Genomic DNA, 15,294 nt, shown 5'->3' with positions numbered 1-15,294 from the left:
CTTAAAAAAAAACGAAAGTACTTTAAAAGTGAATTTATTTTAATTCACAAACTTATTTTACAAATATTAATACTAATTTAATTAGACTACTTCATGTGTTGAGGTTGTAACACAGAATGCCCTCAGAACCAATTATTTATATTATAATATTATTTATATTAATACTTTTTTTAATTCTAAGAGACACAGAAATTATAAAGAAAGATCGGTGTGGTCCGTTGTTGGGCGGCGTGATGTTGCGCAAGGGTTGCTGGTACTGGGCCGTCGTCGGTGGTCTCGGCGAACGCGATGTCCTAATGTACCTCCATAGGGTGGTCGCATACATAACACCTCCCCCCGTAGATCAGCGACTATTTGAAAGCGTTGAGTGCAAATGTCGCTGGCAACGATGTCTCGTTCCTGGCCTGCACAGGCTCTTCAATAGGGTTGTTATGGGTCCCGTTATCTTTTTTAACCGATTCATTCCTTGTTACATGGTGAATGTACCGCTTAGTGAGTATAGCAAAAATATGTAAAATGGAATAGTTGTATGATATATACTTCCATGGAGATGATCTAATTTGTAGGTTGCTCATTCAGGACCCTGTCTTCAATGCTGCGTAGCCCCGGTGTATTTATATTTTTCAGTTTCAGGTGAGGGATTGTAATGTTCTTTGTAGTTGTATAATGTTCTGGAATTTCGGTTATTTTCAGCGGCTGTCCTTTGAGTTTATTTTGAATATTAGCGATGTCATTCGTCAGTGTGTAGTGAACACGTCTGCGGAATCGTGACTAGATAACTTCGGGTAGTAAATTCATGGCTACTGCATTCTAACTCAACCTTCGTTGGGCGTGGGAAGATAAGAGTGTAGTACTGATTATCTAGTTGCTCCATTGTTTCTTCGACTAGCGTAATTTTAACGGGCCGGCAGGATCTATCCATAGATTGACTGGTGATGAGGGTCTGGACGCACTCTGACTTTTCTCGGGCCTGTAGTGCGATTCTGCAAAAACCACGTTAAGATTATAAACATTTTTCATTTCTGAAGTCATTTCGATACGACCTTGAATTGAAAAATATTTGGTATTCCGTAACTATATGTCATATCGTGTGAAGTGAAAACTTTGAAGCGAGATGATAGTGCAGCTAGTTTTATTGCCGGTTTTTAATTTACGATTAGAAATTTCTAAGGAACTGAGGATTTAAAAAATTAATGACTTCATAATTCATACAAAATATGTTATAAATAATTTATTTTATAGTTTAAAATAATTTGTAACGCAAAATCAGACACATTTTATTAATATCTGTCTGAACATAGACTGCCTTTGCATGAAATTTTGTAAAAAAAATTATCAATGTCAACAAAAATGTTTAATATGGCAAGCAATATAATTAAATTTTATCATTAAATCAAGAATTTAATTGAATCGAAAATTCTTTACTACTTTTAATTATTTCCGTTTGTTTTTATTATGAAACCCTGATGATGAAGTAAGTACCTATTTTTCTATATTTCTTATTTTGTTCGAAATAGTGCGAATGAAACGGATACAGTATAATTACATATTTTTTACGTTATATGGCCGCTACGCTGGTCATTAAATATATGCCTATGTAGATTTACTCTATTCTTTCATTTTCAACCTAATTAGAATGTATCCTGAAGGTGCTACTGCTAAAAAATTGTACTACATAATATACAACTACAACTTTGAGTGAACACTTTATCCTAAATTGGTTGATTCAAATCAATTTTCAGACATTCAGTATAGTATGTGGAAGTCCCACATATGTATGTTATATTTCAGCTTTTTTTTATGATATGGTTAATATTATTTTTAATACTATTTTATTTTTTTTAGAGATACCATTGATGCTGACAGCATACCAGCATAGCTGAAAAAATGTGAAAATAGAGGAACAGCATATGGCACAGGAACATCAAATTTTTTAATAATAAGTTTTAGCCCTACTAATCTGCTCTGCGGATTATAAAATTTCTACACAAAATGGTCCAAATTTCAATGAGGGAGGAAAAAATGTTTGGGATTTAAAGTGATATACATATTGTTATTGTTAATTAAAAAAATTAATACATATTGTTGTTTTATTATTTGTACAATACAGTTTTTGTATACACATTATTATTATTATAGTCTTTATTTATTACATTGTCGTTCAAATAAACAAAATATAAATATTACAATTAGATATCTATAGCTGTATATAAGAAGTTATAATATTTTGTTATATTATTGACATTCTTTTTTAAGTAGTGTAAAGTAATTGACATTTAAAAATTCATTACACTGAATTTAAATAAATAATTGAACTACAAACATTTCTAATTAGGTATCTATTCATTTAATTATATATTTTTATATTATTAAAATGCTTTTTAAAATAGTGTATATTAACTAACATTTAACAATTTATTGTACATCATTTAAATAAATAATTAAATTATTCGCAATATCTAATATTTTATTATTAATAATTATTTATATTTTTCAAATAACTAGGCACTTATTTATCTTTTATTAATAACACACTTTTAAATGCATTTTATCTGAAATTCTTATTTTGTCTATTAGTTTTAGACTTAGTATATTCCATTGACTTGAAATACTTGTAATAGTAAGTTTTTTTTGTGTGATTATTCAATATATAAGTGTAGATCAGACATGACAGTATGCAGGAATCCAGTACCTTTTTTTTCAATTTTAAAAGAAGATTAATTTCAAGTATTTACTTATTGTTTGTGTAGTTTGTCATGATGTCTGGTTGTAGTAAAAATATGTATTGTATAAATGCATCTGAAACAGAATTATAATAAATGGATATGTTAATTAGAAGGAATAATTCCCTTGATATAAAAATCAGCAATTATATGTCAAAGAAAAATCTTTGTAAAATTGTAAACCTCAGATCAAGGCCTTAAAGTTTAATATAAAGGTTTTTGTTCTTCTATATTTTTTTATATCTCATTAGAACTTAGACAATGAATAAGAATTCATTGTCAATGAAGTTATAGATAACAATGATGATAATAATATCAATGATCTTTTAGTTAAGATAAATATGATTTGATTTGAATATGATGAAAATTTGCTTACTTATGTATACTTACGTTAGAAAAAACTCTTTCCTAGTGATAATATCACGCCAAGGTAGCTTTATTTGGTCCTCGAACACGTTTTGAATAGATCACATAGATTTACAGTTTTCACTTGAGCCTTCTGCCACATTATATCAACTTTTAATTTGACGTATTAAGTCGAAGTTAGTTTCATTTTTAAAATCGAAATCGTGTTTGAGAATCGCAATTAATGTCAAATAATACAGTTCTCATTGAAAATTAGTTCGTATTACTTACAATCTCACAAAGTGGCGCTAGTATATCTTTAATTCGAGTTTCAGAATACCAAATATAGTTTTCATTAAAAATTCCACATGAGGAATCGAAATATGAGTTTCAGAATCACCTAGCAGATGTCGGATGTTTTCCTCGTAGAGATATTGCTGATTAAACTTCGGGCATTCAGCCTCCATGTACATGAAAGCTTTACCATCAGTTGCTATGAGAGGGTATGGTGGGATAAAGGTATATTGGTCTTTGTAAGGAACAATTGACAGTTTAAATAATTTGAATTGTCTAGGAGAAACGATCAGGAATTTAAAAATTATTACTATTCGCTTTCCTACATAATAATAACCGGGTCTGATAATACTATAATAATCTCTAAGATCTGCCTCTATTAACTCTTTGGAGTTATAAATGTGTCTTAGTTTATCTAAAATATCTTCTAAACTACTAGTACTTAACATGCTATGATGGGTGCTCGATGCACGCACAAACGCTAATATATCTTCTAACCTACTTAATTCTAATATTAGGTCTTCCGCATTCTTACTAATAATTATCAATAATTGGGCAAACTTTGCAAATTTAATCAGGGTATTGTTTGCGTAGGCGTCATGTTCTAACAGTAACTCTAATGTGCTATTAATCTTAACTTGGTTCTGTACGATATTTGTAAAGAGTGAATTATGTTTTGTTGCGGCGCTTCACTACCTATCATCGCGTGGTGCGGGGACGCGCCTACCAACTACTTCACTTGTCGTCTCGACTCGCGTGCGCGACACACATCAGTTCTTCATCTCATAATTTTTTACTTAGCATTAATACAAGTATTGATTATCCAAAGTCTTCGTTATTTTTACCACCACAAAAGCAGCTATCGAAGCTAACAAATGGTCCTTCGCCCGTGAAATATTAAAAATAACGAAGAAATTAGAGAAAAACGCGTCATTCTTATCGACGCACGCGCACGCGCATACCCACGTAGACAAGTCACACAAAGGATACCTGTGCAGAAAGGCAAATTTTCTACATCGAGGATACCTTTTCATCGTCCGATATTCAAGGAAGACGAAGCAGATCATTTCATATTGAAGATCATCCAATTCAAGCATACAACGTCACCACGTTGCCTACCTAAGACGCGTGGTCGCCGACGTCGCGACGTCTACAATTTGGAGTCAACGTATTTTTACAACAACATTCAAGTCACCAGAGGAAACAAATTTACATCATATTTTAACGGCATTGACTAACAGAAACAAAAATATAACAGAATAGCAGAGAAGTGGACTTTGGCCCTTGTGAGCAACACGGATACGAAAAATCGAGTGAGTCCGTTCCTTTTTATTTCCTATCTTTTCCTTTTAACTTCTTTGCTTATCCATTTTAAAGTACACTATAATAGCATATTGACATCTATTCATATTTTAACGCTAATCGTAATTATCTGTAAATCAATTTATCATATTATATGAACATATTTTTTATAATAGCTGACAGCAGCAGCGCATCTATCTCAACGCTATATTGCTATATATGCATTTATTATCTTGTTATTGCATTGCTACTGCGTCGAGCTGCTATTGCGTGCCGCGTGGCGGCCGGCCATCTGTTGTATTATCTACACAATCACATCTAGCTATATCTACCTATCGCTTGCTTTGCATTATCGTAAATCATTTCTAATCTTTACATTCATTTAATTTTTTATGCACTTTTTATTATTTCTCGTTTAGTAACTTGTTATTATTATATATTATTGATTAATAATGGCTGAAGCTCGTATTAAGGACATTATTAAATTACGCGGGAATATTAAAAGCAAACTAACGCTATTTAGCCGTTAACAGACTTGCAGATAACGGAAATAGAATTACGTTTGTCAAAATTAGAAATTACATATAACGAATTTGATAAATTACAGACGGAGTTCAAGATATTGTCTGAAGGAGATGGGAAATTCGATGAGCGTATACAATTTGAGAATAAATATTATTCGCTTGTGGCTCAAGCCACATCGTTGACGAATGCAGAGCGCCAGAAACGAGATCACCTCCGTCATAGATATGACTCATCATCTACCGAATCCGTGCATCATGACTTCGTAAGGCTGCCAAAAATCAACTTGCCCTTATTCGATGGCGACTTTCAGCGCTGGCTGGAGTTTAGAGATACGTATTTATCTATTATTCATAATAATAAAAGTATCAGTTACATTAATAAATTGCATTATTTACGCGCTGCTCTTAAAGGTACTGCGTCTTTAATTGTACAGAATATAGAATTCACTGCAGATAATTATCATATATCTTTCATTATGTACAGTGAATAAATCTAGGTGTACTAATTCAAATGGTTTTGTAGCTGGGGGTACGATATTAAATATAGGTCTAATGGAGTTTCTATCATATTTAGTCTGTCCGCACACTATACACTCATTTATATATTTAGAAATTTCGTCTTTCATTCTAGGCCAATAGTATTTCCTAGACAAGGCTAAATAGCACTCGTTAATTTGTGGTACCCCCTCGGTGGTTTGTCTTTCCATCGTGATAGTGTTTAATTATTTCCTGTTATTTAAGATAATCTTTTACGTCTTCTAGCTCTACCTTTGCTAAGACTAAATTCATAGAAGAACTACGGAAATGATTTTGAATTATAGGTAAAACAGAATACATACCTAATGGAGGGGTAATTCTAAGAGCTGTCTTAATTTTTGGATTAACAAATTCTTTTATTACGTCTACATCATCTAGTTCCAGATTAGATTCTGATACCTGTACTAATGTCCTAGTGTGAGTTTCAAATATGTCACGATCCTTTTAAAGGGTTATAGTTCAGGACAATAGCTATCAAATGACCCCAAAATGCTTATGCAAAAGTGTATCGTTTTCGAGTTATTAATTTTTTAATATTTTTTTTTATTTAAAGGATGTTTAAGATTCTAAAATTCAATAAAAAAAAAATCAACGTATTTTCCCTATTTTTTTTTTGTATTTCTTGCTAGGGTACATCCTAGTTAATAATAACCAGTTGTTTATTTGGTTATGGTTCAATTTTGTACGATGAAGCGGGTGAGTATTGATAACGCGTGTTGTCTTCACAATAGTTTTATTGAGACTAAAAATATTATAATAAATATTAACTATTTATTCTAGCAAAAGTATCGAACATTCCGCCCACCAAAGCGTATACAACGGTTTACATTAAGAATGAAAATTTTAACCAGTGGACTGTATATAGATGTTTTCAATGAGTTACATAACAAAAAAAAAATATATAAACAACTTCAATAAAATTACAAACAACATCACAAATCTACATTGCCTACATAAATTACTTTAAGTTAGAATTCACCTTTAGTTAAGTTTAGTCTTTTATTTCTTTAGGGAGAATTATAAGTTTGGGTAGAGGTCTCTTCAAAATATTATTACCTTTACACTGGATGGACACAACGCGAACTAAATTGTCTGATCCTGGATGCACATCCTTTACACGGCCTAATAACCATTTGGTTGGTGGCAAATCATCTTCTTTTATTATAACAATGTCTCCGATATTCGGTGACGGTATATCAGTTTGCCATTTATAGCGTTGTTGCATAGTGTTTAAGTATTCTAACCTCCATCGTCGCCAAAAATCTTGGGTCATCCTTTGTATCATCTGCCTTCTGCTGAGTAGGTTAATGTTTCTCAGTTCATAATTTATATCGGGCACAGTGATTAAGGGTTCTCCTATGAGAAAGTGTCCTGGTGTAAGTGGATATAGCGTTTCGACGGTATCATCAAGTTGACATAACGGACGCGAATTTAAGCACGCTTCTATCTGCGCTAATAGTGTGGCCATCTCTTCATAGGTCAATTTTGTAGATTTATTCACTCGTACTAAGTGTCTCTTGACTGATTGTATACCTGCCTCCCACAGACCACCATAATTTGGCATTCTCGGAGGGATAAAATGCCACGTCGTCCCATCATTGGCCAACAGTTCTGCAATTTCCTCTGTGATGTTGGCCTTGCCCTTTATGAAAAGTGTTTTAAGCTCTTTGGCAGCACCGATAAAGTTAGTACCATTGTCACTCCATAAATGTAGACAAGGTCCTCTCCTAGCCACAAATCTGCGAAATGATGCAATGAAAGCTTGTGCTGTGAGATCAGATACTGCTTCTAAATGAATAGCGCGAGTCGCCATGCAAACAAACAAACAGATATATGCCTTTGTTGCATGGTGACCCCGTCCCTTGGATGTTCTAATGTATATAGGGCCAGCATAGTCAACCCCCGTGTTTAGGAAGGCTCGATGCTCATTAACTCTTACGTAAGGAAGTTGTCCCATTTCCTGCGTTGAGATTTTTGCCTTGTCAACTATACAAACTTTACACGTTCTTATACATTTTTTAATTTCATTTTTTAAGTTAATAATCCAGTACTTACTTCTAATATATGCCATCATCAACTGAATACCACCGTGGAGAGTCTTAATGTGCGCCTCTTTGACTAATAGTTTTGCAACATGAACCTTTGGTGGTATTATAATTGGATGTCTTGATGATTCAGCAATGTTTGCATTTTGCAATCGTCCCCCGACTCTTATCATCTCATTCTTATCCAAAAAAGGAGAAAGTGTTACAAGGGAACTTCCTTTCTTTACCTTTCCATCTTTATTAATGTCCTCTATCTTTTTTTCATATACCTTCCTTTGATAATATTTAATTATAATAATTAAATTCTCTAAAATTAGTTCCATTTCATTGATCGTTAAATGTTTCTCAATGTTTCCTTTATTCTTTGCCTTTAAAAATCTTCTGCAATATGACAATACTCTCTTCATTTTAGATATACTAGAAAATTTCTCCCATATTGGTGTTTTTTCTTCAGGTAAATGTATGTTAAAACTTTTCCTTTCTAAATCAGTTCCAGGAATTTCACCCTTTGACCGTTCTATATATCTGTGATTTAGCCACTCTGGCCCATTCCACCACAATTTGGTATCCCTTAGATCACTAGCCTTAACACCTCTTGTAGCAATATCTGCAGGATTTTCCTCTGACTTAATGTGGCTCCATCTACTGTTATCTAAAACTCTTAATACATCAGCCACTCTATTGCCAACAAAAGTGCGCCAACGATGTGGTTGCGACTGAAGCCACGACAAAACCACCATCGAATCTGTGTAAGCAAAAATTTGCTCAATGGGAATCTTAAGCAAACCAGATATTTCCTCTATAAGCTCAGATAATAATGCCGCTGCACACAGCTCAAGTTTTGGTATAGTGAGTTGTTTTAAAGGAGCTACTCTTGTACGAGATGCAATCAATGTGATGTGGACATTATTTTTTTCGTCAAAGACCCTTAGGTAAGTGACTGCAGCATAAGACGTCACTGAAGCATCTGCGAAGCCATGGATTTGAATTTCCTTAGTGCCAGAGCTTGTGTGGAACCATCGTAGTATTTCTATAGTCTTCAATTCAGGTAAGTCATCTCTGTAACTCTTCCATTCTTCCACTAATTCAACAGGTAGTTCATCATCCCACCCGAGGTTGCAAAGCCAGAGTTTTTGAATTAGAATTTTTGCTACGATTACTAAAGGAGATAGCCAGCCAAAAGGGTCGAAAAGACGAGCAACGTCAGAAAGAATGGACCTTTTTGTTATAGGATACGTTAATTCAGGTAAGTTTACTGTTACTTTAAATGTATCATCCTTTCTATCCCACGTAAGACCTAGAATCTTAATAATTTTATCTAGTTTGATTTTAAATGTATCTTTTATATTTTTATCCCCTTGTATAAACTGTAACAACTCTTCAGAATTACTAGACCATTTTTGCATTTTAAATCCTCCCTTTTTTAGTACAGTTTTAATATCATTACATAGCTTCTTAGTTTTCTCTATATTATCACTTCCTGACATGTAATCATCAACGTAAAATGACCCTTTTATTTCAACTACAGTATCTGGATATTCTTCTGCTTCGTCATCAGCTACTTGGTTTAAAGTTCTTACTGCGAGGTAAGGAGCTGCTGCCGTACCGAAGGTAACAGTTGTTAAGTCATAGCTTTCCAGATTTTTATCAGGACTATCCCGCCATAGTATTCGTTGTAATTTAGTGTGTTCATCTGTTAGTTTAATCATTCGATACATTTTCTCGATATCACTTATCACACAAACTTTGTGTGTCCGCCACGTTGTAATTAAACTTCGCAGGTCCTGTTGCAGTACGGGTCCCACCATCATGGTATCGTTTAAAAAAAAGTCTCCAGACCCTTTCGCCGAAGCATCAAACACCACACGAACCTTTGTTGTGTCTTTCTCTTCCCGTATTACAGCATGATGAGCGAGATATACTGCGTTCATATCATTTATTGTTTCAGATTTTTGCATGTGTCCTAATTCCTTGTACTCGTGTATTACTTTCTTATATTCTTCATTCAACTTAGGGTTTTTCTGAAACTTCCTTTCTAATTGTTTAAATCTATGCACTGCTTTGTCCTTTGTGTTTCCACATAGCTTTACTGTGTCTTCAATGCTTTGCTTTAAAGGTAAGTGTACTATATAGTTTCCAGTCTCGTCTCTCTTCGTTGTATTCTTGTAATTCTCTTCACATCGTTCCTCTTCCCTTATTAGAATCTTTCTTTTTTTGTATAAGTCTGTTTCTACTTCCCAAAATCTTTTTAAAAGATTGTTGTCTTCCTCGACTTATCTTAATACATGCAAACTCTTCACATGTTGTATATTTGAATTACCTAATCGGCCTGATAAAATCCAACCCAACCGTGTACATTGTGCAACTAGTTCGCCTGGTCCCTTTATCAACCCCACGTCTATTATTTTACCAAATACGTCAGCACCCAGTAAAATGTCTATTCTACCAGGTGAGGCAAAAGTTGGATCGGCTAGCTTAATATTACTAAGTTGAGACCAATTATGACAATTAAGATTTACATTTTTTGGAGGTAGCATACTAGTTAATGATTTTAAAATAAAAGCATTTACCTTTAATGAAAACTGTTCATATTTAGAAATTATTTGTAACTGTGTTGTATGACTAATACTAATTGAATTATCACCTACTCCAGAAACAACGCCGCTGATTCTGAATTTTTGCAAACCCAGTAACTCCACTACTCTCGCAGTGACGAACGATGCTTCAGAGCCCTGATCAATGAGCGCTCGGAAGACGTGTGTTTGTCCTTCACTTGTGCTGACGTCTACCAGTGCCGTTGCCAATAATACCATTTGATCAGGTTGTTTATCTCCTATAGTGTGTGTCACAGTTACCTTCGTATCTCTAAGTTTTACTTGTTCTTTTTGTTTTGTGATCTCTGAGTCTCGACCTTCTTGAGTTGTTTGTTTTTTGTCTCTGTGCAATAAGGAGTGATGCTTTTTCCCACATACCTTGCATGAAGTCTTGCGTTTACAGCTAAACACAAGATGATTAGGAGCTAAGCAATTAAAGCATAACTTTTTATTTTGAACAAAATGGTATCTTTCTTCTACCGATTGATTTGTAAAATCCTTACAGTTAAAAATATAATGTTCTAGTTTGCAATAACTACAGGAAGGCTGTGAATTCATTTTATCATGCGATATTTGTAATGTGTTATGATTATTTTGGTCTGCCTTCGAGTTGATATGAAAAGTTTTGTGCTCCTGAGGCCTTTCTCGAGTAGTATAAGTTATTGTTGGATTAACTAATTCAAGTGTTCGAAATTTGGACTCAAGAAAGCGGTTTAAATCATTCCAAGTAGGTAGATCATCCTTATTCTCCTTATAAACACTCTCCTCCCAATCCTTAAGTGACTCGGCGTCTAATCTTTGTCCAACGAGATATATTAGTATGGGATCCCGGTGATCAGTGCAAACCTTCATATTATTAAGGCTATTTAAACATTCCGTTGTTGTGTCGAGCAATGACTTTATTTGATTAGCTGATTGAGTAGTTAATTTCTTTTGGCTGAATAATTTTTTCATTAAAGAATTTACAATAGCTCGTGTATTACCAAACCGCTTAGATAGTAATTCCCAGGCTGGCGTATAATTGTCATCCGTAATAGATATATGCCTTAATAATCTCTCTGCTTCTCCCGATACACTCGTTTTTAAATAATGTAACCTTTGGACATTGCTTATATTAGTATTGTGAACAAGTGCCATGAATAAATCTTGATACGTAGGCCAATCTTCATATCTTCCGGAAAATATAGGTAATTGTATTCTGGGTAGCTTGGCGAACGACGCTTGCCCGTTTAGTAACGACGCTGACATATTACTTACTTCGGTTCTTCTTTTCGATTCTAAACTTAAAATCTGATCCGTCAAATCTCCTTGTAAGCAAAGAAACATTTCCTCACATGTATAGTGTTTCGTAGTGAACACTATGGAGCCTAATTTTGTTGAAATTAAACCCAAAATAATCTTGATTCTGCCTTTAATTACTAGAAAGGTGTACAACGGTTCGAGTGCAAAGTTAGAAGTGACACAGCAATAATTTGAATGAATAGAAATTACATTTTATAAAAGTTAAAATAATGTGGTCGGTAGATTTAGAAAACTGGTGCGATTATAATTGTATGTAGAACTATGAAGTGCCTGATTATAAAAAATAGCAAAAATGTTCTTAAGGAGTTGCTGCTCCCTTAAATGGTTGTAGGCGCGAACATCTTCCCCCTCGTTGAAAGGTTGCCTTTCAACATTGAAGATCTTCAGCTTTCGGAAGAGGGCAGATCCGCACCACTGGTCTTCGAATGGAACCTCGTGTGGTCTTAATGTCTGCTACCCGATGCACTCCGTCTGGTCCCGGATACAGATGAGTTATTCTCCCGAGACGCCAGGATAAAGGGGGCACATCATCTTCTTGAATTAAAACCAAATCCCCTATATTGAGCTTGGCAAGATTTGTTCTCCATTTCGTCCGCTGCTGCAGCTCAGATATATATTCCTTTTGCCAGCGTCGCCAGAAGTGTTGTCGGATTTGTTCTAATCGAGCGTAACGCTGCGTGGTAGTGAGATTTTCTGTCTTCAAATCGGGCGATGGTAACGCAGTCAACGGCCTCCCAATAAGAAAGTGACCAGGAGTAAGAGCAAGGAAATCGTCAGGAGAGGTTGATAATGGATGTAAAGGACGACTGTTTAATATAGACTCCACTTGTGCAAATAATGTAGAAATTTCCTCAAATGTTAAATGAGAATTGCCCATGGCGCGCTTTATAAAGAATTTAGCAGATTTGACCCCTGCTTCCCAGATTCCTCCAAAGTGAGGAGCGTACGGAGGACTAAATATGAATTTAATTTTCTCGTGGGTTGCAAAGTCAATTAGAGATTGTTGATTATTTTTTAAAAAAGAATTTAACTCCTTGGCGGCTGATACGAAGTTACGACCATTGTCACACCATATTTCCACTGGCTTGCCTCGACGTGACACGAAACGTCTTAAAGTCATTATAAAAGCATCTTTTGTTAGGTCACTAACTGCTTCTAAATGTACGCATTTGTAACGTAAACAAATAAATAAGCATAAATAGCATTTAATTACTTTCGCACCACGACCTCTCCGATTTAATATGAAAAAAGGACCGGCGAAGTCTATGCCTACAGATGCAAATGGAAAATTAAGGGTAACACGCTGACAGGGTAGATCACCCATTTTAGGACTTAACGTTTTACCTTGGATCCGCCTACACCGTACGCACCTAAATACAGTTTGTCGTGCAAGGCGTCTTTCGTTGATAGGCCAGACGTATTCCCTAATAGTTGATAGTAAATGCTGAGGACCAGCGTGCATATTTCGTATATGTTCATCTTCGAATATCAGCCTTGTTAAATGATGTGATGAGTCCAAAAGAATGGGATATTTCTTATCGTAAGAATAATCAGATGCACCTAACCTACCACCGACTCTGATTAAGTTATTGTCATCTATGAATGGAGATAAAGACAAAATTTTAGATTTCATATTTAATGGTTTTCCCTGAATTAAAATATTGTAGTCAGTGGCGAAGGATTGTTTTTGAGCAACTGCACACAAATATCGAAATGAGTCATTTAGCTCATCAAGTGTTAAATTTCCGGTAAGTTTACAGTTTTTATTTTTTAAATTGTATATAAATCGCTTAAGATATCCTAAGATTCTTTACAATCTAGATAATTTTGAATAGTTTTCGAATTTTATTACAGGTTCTGCGAGTGTAGCTCCCTTTGACATGATAACAGGTATGTGCCTTTTATTATATTTGAACTTAGGTAAATTATTTAATGAACTATTTTTTGTTTCAGGTAGATCATTTAAAATGCTGTTTGAATTCAAGACTGGCCAACTGGACTCGGCTTGATAGGTAACTCGGACCTTTCCACCATAGATCACAATTTTGTAACTCAGAGGCGCTGAGTCCCCTGGAGATTAAATCAGCAGGATTAAGACACATAGCGCCAGCGTGAAGATAATGTTGTGTCTTGAATTTCTAGGACCCTATTAGCTACATAAGTTTTAAGCGTTCCAGGATCACTGTTGAGCCACCCCAGAACGACGGTGGAATCGCACCAATGTACCCAACGATAAGGTTTGTATCTTATACTGTTAGCTACGCTTTTAGAAAGTCTAGCGGCAAGTAAAGCAGCAGAAAGCTCTAAGCGGGGAACGGTAACAGGTTTTAATGGGGAAACCTTGGACTTAGCACATAGAAGCCTGACAGTTATTTGGTCATTGTCGTCTATGGTCCTAACAAAGATACAAGCTCCCAAAGCTTTCATAGAAGCGTCACTATAAGTATGAAATTCTATTGTTTTTGAAGAATTACCGATGACCCTTCTCGGAATCTGCAAATTTGAAATGTGGATTAAGTTATTAACAAAATTAATCCAATCTCGCTCAATATCTTGAGAGACTGGCTCATCCCAATCAAGTTTATGTTTCCATAATTTTTGCAAAATCATTTTAGGTTGAATTGTACATGGACTTAAAAGGCCTAGAGGGTCAAAAATTTTAAATGAATTGGACATTATTGATCGTTTTGAAATTACAGAATTTTGTCCCGGAGTCTTAATTTGAAAATGTAGATTGTCTGTTTTGGGACACCAACCGATTCAAGTACTAGAAGATTCACTAAAAATTAAATTTTCTTGAGTGTTAGATATGTTATTAAAAATAGTAGGTAAATTGGATTTATATTTTCTTAGATTAAAACATGCAGAATTTAACGCTTGTGAAACCGAATTTTGAATGTGAAGCAGTGATGCCTCATCATCACTTCCCGTTATGAGATCATCGACATAAAAATCTCTTTGAATTATAGTTTTTACCATGTCATCATCACATTCCTCTCCGACCTGCCAAAGACATCGTGTTGATAGAAAGCTTGCACTAACGGTCCCATAGGTAAGGGTGTTTAACCGAAGCATTTCTATGGGCAAGGATTCATCTTCCCTCCATAATATCAGTTGTAGATTTCGATCGTCTTCATGAACGAGTACTTGGCGGTACATTTTCTCGATATCTGCTGTTAACAAATATTTGTACTGACGCGCTCCTAATAAAATGGAGAAAAGCGAATCCTGAATATTTGGCCCTGCCAATAAGATGTCGTTAACAGAGTAACCTGATGTAGTTGGAGCGGATCCATCAAAAACAACGCGAATCTTAGAACTCTCACTATTGTCTTTGAACACGGCATGATGACACAGAAAATAAGAATTATTTGGATTTTGTGCACAAACTTTAGAAAGATGACCTAAATCGGCATATTCACGGATGAATTCAACGTATTGTGCCTTTAAACTAGGATTTTTCCGAAACCGTTTTTCAAGGCCTAGAAAACGTTTCTTCGCTGCAGTATAGGAGTCACCAAGGCGATCTGGTGAGTCTGATTTAGGTAATTTGACACAAAACCGGCCTGACTGTAGTCGAATAGTGTTTTTAATAAAATGAAATTCGCAAGCCTCATCATTCTTACTT

General features: G+C 34.8%; 2 protein-coding genes across 2 annotated transcripts; both read right to left on the bottom strand.

Moving 5' to 3' along the window:
• Positions 1-555: 555 nt before the first annotated feature.
• Positions 556-9,728, bottom strand: LOC125075637. The gene is made up of 4 exons (XM_047687345.1): positions 9,161-9,728; positions 6,970-9,067; positions 816-983; positions 556-757 (listed from the first exon to the last, which is right to left on the bottom strand). The coding sequence occupies exons 1-4, from the start codon at positions 9,726-9,728 to the stop codon at positions 556-558; spliced, it is 3,036 nt and encodes a 1,011-aa protein (XP_047543301.1).
• A 2,305-nt stretch (positions 9,729-12,033) lies between these two features.
• Positions 12,034-12,895, bottom strand: LOC125075636. The gene has a single exon (XM_047687344.1). It carries the CDS (start codon positions 12,784-12,786, stop codon positions 12,034-12,036), a length of 753 nt encoding a protein of 250 aa, XP_047543300.1. The 5' UTR covers positions 12,787-12,895.
• Between the last annotated feature and the right edge of the window lie 2,399 nt (positions 12,896-15,294).

The sequence above is a fragment of the Vanessa atalanta genome, chromosome W, assembly GCF_905147765.1.
Source record: "Vanessa atalanta chromosome W, ilVanAtal1.2, whole genome shotgun sequence".
NCBI lineage: Eukaryota > Metazoa > Arthropoda > Insecta > Lepidoptera > Nymphalidae > Vanessa > Vanessa atalanta.
This window is presented reverse-complemented; position numbering and strand designations above follow the sequence as displayed.

Excerpts from the sequence above, each read along its gene's own strand:
- LOC125075637 (XM_047687345.1), bottom strand. The coding sequence starts at position 9,728 with ATGCAAAAATCTGAAACAATAAATGATATGAACGCAGTATATCTCGCT. Across the intron at positions 9,068-9,160 it reads TAAAATGCAAAAATGGTCTA|GTCTTACGTGGGATAGAAAG; the intron begins GTAATTCTGAAG and ends TTAAGATTCTAG. Across the intron at positions 984-6,969 it reads GATTTTTGGCGACGATGGAG|AATCGCACTACAGGCCCGAG; the intron begins GTTAGAATACTT and ends TGGTTTTTGCAG.
- LOC125075636 (XM_047687344.1), bottom strand. The coding sequence starts at position 12,786 with ATGACTTTAAGACGTTTCGTGTCACGTCGAGGCAAGCCAGTGGAAATA.